This window comes from Miscanthus floridulus, chromosome 7 (genome assembly GCF_019320115.1).
Source record: "Miscanthus floridulus cultivar M001 chromosome 7, ASM1932011v1, whole genome shotgun sequence".
Lineage (NCBI taxonomy): Eukaryota > Viridiplantae > Streptophyta > Magnoliopsida > Poales > Poaceae > Miscanthus > Miscanthus floridulus.
In genome coordinates, this window is record NC_089586.1 from 50,323,306 (window position 1) to 50,328,247 (window position 4,942).

At 46.4% G+C, this 4,942-nt stretch overlaps 1 protein-coding gene across 1 annotated transcript; it reads right to left on the bottom strand.

Moving 5' to 3' along the window:
* Positions 1 to 3,382: 3,382 nt before the first annotated feature.
* On the bottom strand, positions 3,383 to 4,492 carry LOC136463210 (expansin-A23-like). Its single transcript, XM_066462229.1, has 2 exons — positions 3,876 to 4,492; positions 3,383 to 3,769 (listed from the first exon to the last, which is right to left on the bottom strand). The coding sequence occupies exons 1-2, from the start codon at positions 4,370 to 4,372 to the stop codon at positions 3,457 to 3,459; spliced, it is 810 nt and encodes a 269-aa protein (XP_066318326.1). The 5' UTR covers positions 4,373 to 4,492; the 3' UTR covers positions 3,383 to 3,456.
* Between the last annotated feature and the right edge of the window lie 450 nt (positions 4,493 to 4,942).

Genomic DNA, 4,942 nt, shown 5'->3' on the forward strand with positions numbered 1-4,942 from the left:
GTTTTGGGAATCCTTGTGAGGCGGCTCTAAGTATTCCAACATCTAGAGCTTCTAAATACGCCTCCATGTGGATTTCCCCCCTCAAAGATAAGAGGATGTCCATCCCCGTGAGATATCTTTCTCTAGACGGTTAAGCCTAAATACGTGAGCACAAGGCTCTGATACTAATTGAAAGGATCAAGATGCCCAAGAGGGGGGGTGAATTGGGCTAATTCTAAATTTCTTTGCAATAATTAAACCCTATGGTTAGCCTACTTCACCCCTTGTGCCTAGAAAGTGTTTCTAATGTTCTACTGCACAAAAAGTCTTACAACCTAAGTTCCAATCCTACTTTAGCATGGCAATTCTATGAATGTAAAGAGAAGAATTGAATTGCTCAAAGTAAATTCTCAAAGTAAAGAGAAGGAAGAACGCGACGATATTTTGCCGATGTATTGAAGAGTCGCCACTCCCCACTAGTCCTCGTTGGAGCACCCGCGCAAGGGTGTAGCTCCCCCTTGATCCGCGTAAGGATCAAGTACTCTCTACGGGTTGATTCTTGAGAGAATTCCTTATTTGACACTGGGAAAATGAGTCGTTCCTTTCTTGGCCGTGAAATTTTCTTCGTTCCCTATTTGACACTCACTTCAACTTTCATCCCTAATTTGACACTACCGTTAAATCCGTTAGCTAACGGTGTTAACTGGCCGTTAAAAAGACATTTTTGCCCCTGGAAAAAAAACCGGCAAAGCAAATTTGAGAGGAAAAAAAACCTGCACCTGCCTCTGATTCATGCGCCCAGCTGCAAAAAAAGACCAGCCAGCCAGCGATGCATGCATGCAACCACGCCTCAGCATGCGTCTAGGGGCAAAAACGTCTTTTTAACAGCCAGTTAACACCGTTAGCTAACGGATTTGACGGTAGTGTCAAATTAGGGATGAAAGTTGAAGTGAGTGTCAAATAGGGAACAAAGAAAATTTCAGGGCCAAGAAAGGAACGACTCATTTTTCCAGTGTCAAATAAGGAATTCTCTCTTGATTCTTTGACACTCCGTCGTGGTGAATCATCCACAACCGCTCACAACTTGAGTTGGGTCATCCACAAGCTCCGTCGGATGATCACCAAGCTCTCAATCACCACCAAACCGTCTAGGTGATGGCGACCACCAAGAGTAACAAGCACGAACTCTCACTTGACCATGACAAGCCTAATGAGAAGGGTGGATGCACACTTTGCCACTCTTGCTTTCACTAATGAGGCATCTCTCTTGGATTCTCAAATCTCAATCACCTCACTAGGACCTTGCTCTTCTTGGCACTCTCAAGGGTGTTTCTCAGCTATTGGAATGAGCAAAAGTGCCCCCTCATACGAATGGAGGAAGTATTTATACACTCCGTTAAAAACAAACCGTTATGTGCCTCTACGGAGTGACCGGACGTTCCGGTCAAGTTTACCGGACCCTCCGGTCAATTCACCCCGAAATCGAGCAGTTAAGTGGTGAGAGAACGCTGAGTAGTGTCCGGTCAGCACTGACCGGACGCGTCCGGTCGTGAAAACCGCTCTCTAGAACCTTACTGGAGTCGACCGGACGCTGGCACCCAGCGTCCGGTCGCTCACCTCTCAGCGTCCGGTCGCACCAGACGACTTCACCTTGATCAAATAAACTAACCGGACTTTGTGTCAGCATCCGGTCACACCGAAATCAGCGTCCGGTCAGCATTTGACCCTCCATTCACTTCCAACTCGCAATCATATGTGAATAAAGTTTGCTCCAATTGATCTAAAGGCTTTTTAGGAGCTACCTAGTGCTAGATTTGATAAGTGTGCACCACACCTAACCTAATAGACTCACCTAGGTCAAGCTACCCGTCCATACCCTCCTTAATAGTACAGCCAAAGGAAAAACAAAGTCCTAAACTACTCTAATTATCTCTTCAACTCCAAATGACACTTAGAACTAGTCCATCCTTAACCTTGTCGTCCATCCTTTAAAAACCGAAACGATTTCCATCATAGGGGCATGACCACCATGATTGCCCAATCAATTTCCATTACCGTGACCTAACTTAATTGCCTTTGCAAAACACACGCTAGTCACAGTAATCACGTATTGTCATTAATCACCGAAACCCAACTAGGGGCCTAGATGCTTTCAACTGCCGACAAACGCCGCCGTCGTTTCACTGCTCCGAGGCTCTGAGTTCCGGTGCCATCGCCGCCGAGTGCTGCTCCAGTGCGTTTGTTTGGCGGAGGGTTGCCGACGGTCATGTTGAAGTTCTGACCCATGGGTCTTATGGATTGGATTGGGTTTTGGGTGAGTGGATTGGGTGGATCACATGATCCATGCACAGGTCTAGTGAGGGGTTAGATTAAAAAAAACATGCTAGGTTGGCATGCCATCTAAGCAAGAAAGCGTTGACAAAGTATTATGGACCTACGGTGCACCATTTAACAAGTTAGGTGACCTATAAATGTATTTTTCTAGTTCATGGATCTAAGTGGTACACCATGACAAGTTCATGAACCCTTATGCATTTAACTCTTATTTTTATTAGTCCACTCCATTTGAGATCTAAGGTCAAAGAGAAATTGGGATGGCTGGGAAGTGACTTAAACTAAATCAATTTTTTTATTTGGCAAACCATGAAATATGTTGCTTCGAAACAAATTCAAATCGTTGTTTTTTCTTTAGGAAAACATAATTCAAATCATTGTTTGACAATGCAAAGAATCTGACATGTGCATATCTCTTGTTCCCAGAGCTCTCTAGCAAAGTAGTAATATACTCCATCTCGCCCAAATTATAAGTTGTTCCAACTTTTTTTGAGAGTCAAACTATCTCAGGTTTAACTAAAATTACATCAAATAGACCTACTATGAAAATATAATTAATGAAGAAAGTAATAATACTTATTTGGTATCATAAATGCTATTATTTTGTTATATAAATTTAGTCAAATTTGAGATGCTTTGACCCTCCAATTGGAATGACTTATAAATTTAGTCAAATTTGAGATACTTTGACCCAAAAAATAATGATACTTATTTGGTATCGCATGCACGTTGTACTATTTGTTTGATCATCACATTTTCCTACAGTTCAATCTAATATTATATTCTATAAACATTTTATTTTATCTTCCATTAACTTACCCAGTTTTGATAGCATATCTCATCCAACCAACTGTTCAATCATTTTATTTCTAAGAAAATCTCGGCCCATATAACGCGAGGGTATTCTTCTAGTTTATGATAAAAAATGGTGCACCTTAAGGCGGTGATGGTATTGGTAGTGGGTCATTTGAGACACGGTCAATTTACAATGGTACGTATAAGAAACAATATTTCATAGAAAAATACAATATCAGACTCCCAACTACTGAATGCGCAGAGTGTGTTTGTACAGGCTGTGTACACAATGTAGTACACCATATATAAACAATATTGAGCCTGAGGGCGCAGTAGATAATCGAGTCCTCACTTGAACTGCAAATTGCTTGCGAATGTCAAGCCGAAGGTCCAGCCAGACGGCACCACATTAGTAAACACGAGTGTTTGACCATCTGTGATGGTGACCCTGAACGAGAGCCTTTTCCCACTGAGATATGCCATAGAGTGCCAGTTTGCGCCCCAGTTGCGTGCCATGGGCATCCAGTCCGTGGAGTCGGAGGTCTTGACATCCATGGATCTAATAGAGCCGGCCCCTCCAACGTTGGTGACGAGAACGAGGTTGAAGTAGTCGTGGCCATTGATCATGAACCTGACTCCACCTCGCCGAACGCATGGAACTCTGCATATATGCACAGCAAGTTTCCATTTATTACTAGAGATCGACGATCCAGTGCAAGACAATTAATTCTCCTCACTTAATTAATACAAGCATATATAATACTGACCTCTGGTAGATGACGGGGATGATGCCGGCGCTGACGTCGCTGCCAATCTTCTCCCACGCCGGCTGCGCCATGTCGAAGTGGGGGCGCTGCTGATTGCACCATCCGCCGTCGGGCAGCGCAGAGTTGGGTGGGCAGAAGTTGGTGGCGGTGACGGTGACCGTGACGCCGGGCTTGCACAACGTCGGGTCCGTCTTGCGGTCGCACGCGATCTTGTAGCACTGGCCGCAGGACGCGCCGTCGTTGAAGAGCACCGTGCTCAGAGCCGCCGTGCGGGAGCCGTACCCCTGCGAGTACAGGTTCCCGTACCCGCATGCGCCGCCCATGGTCCCCGAAGCATCGGCTCCGCCGTAGAACGTCGCGTGCGCGCCCCTCTGCCATCCGGTCGGCGGCGGCGGCGCCTTGGCTGCGACGACGCCATCCGCTGCCACGGCGGCCAACGCTGCCCAGCTGACTGTGAGCAGAAGCAGGGCTGCCAAAACTGGAGCTGATGGAGCCATTCCGATCAACTGCACGGAGTCAGCAACTACTCCAACAATGTCTACTGGAGCTGCAACAGCCAACAGGTGTCTGTGTAGTGTGTCCAGCCGTTGATCGTTGGAGTGTGTGTGGTAGATCACTTTTCCTTTGTTGATGTGATTGTCAGGTAGATTGTTGCGATGTTTATGTGCTTGTGCTGTGCATTATATATAGCCTTTGATGTAGTACGTAATCGCTACTCAATTGGTGTCTTGAGGATTATTATATAATATAAACAGATATATGCCGTGGTATGGACTACGGAGGAGGCGGCAGGCGGGGGAGGATGTAGGTGCTAGCTAGCGTGCACATGCGCACGGCCGCGCCGCCGCGCCATGGCCGCTTGACGGCGAAATCTGAAGAATAGAAAAGAAATGCAGGCGCAGACACACTTGCGTCCTCATCTCGCTACACTTGCGTTCTCGCAGCCAATCGTCGGCTCGGCTTCAGCTGTTGGAGGACGTAGTCGGTACTCCCTTGTCCAAGGAAGCATGAAGCCGGTCGAAGGAATGCATGCACCTGGTCCGGCCGCCGCGGAAGAATCAGAGAGT

Coding starts and splice junctions, on each gene's coding strand:
- LOC136463210 (XM_066462229.1), bottom strand. CDS start 4,372: ATGGCTCCATCAGCTCCAGTTTTGGCAGCCCTGCTTCTGCTCACAGTC. Junction 3,770..3,875: donor ATCCCCGTCATCTACCAGAG/GTCAGTATTATA, acceptor GCATATATGCAG/AGTTCCATGCGTTCGGCGAG.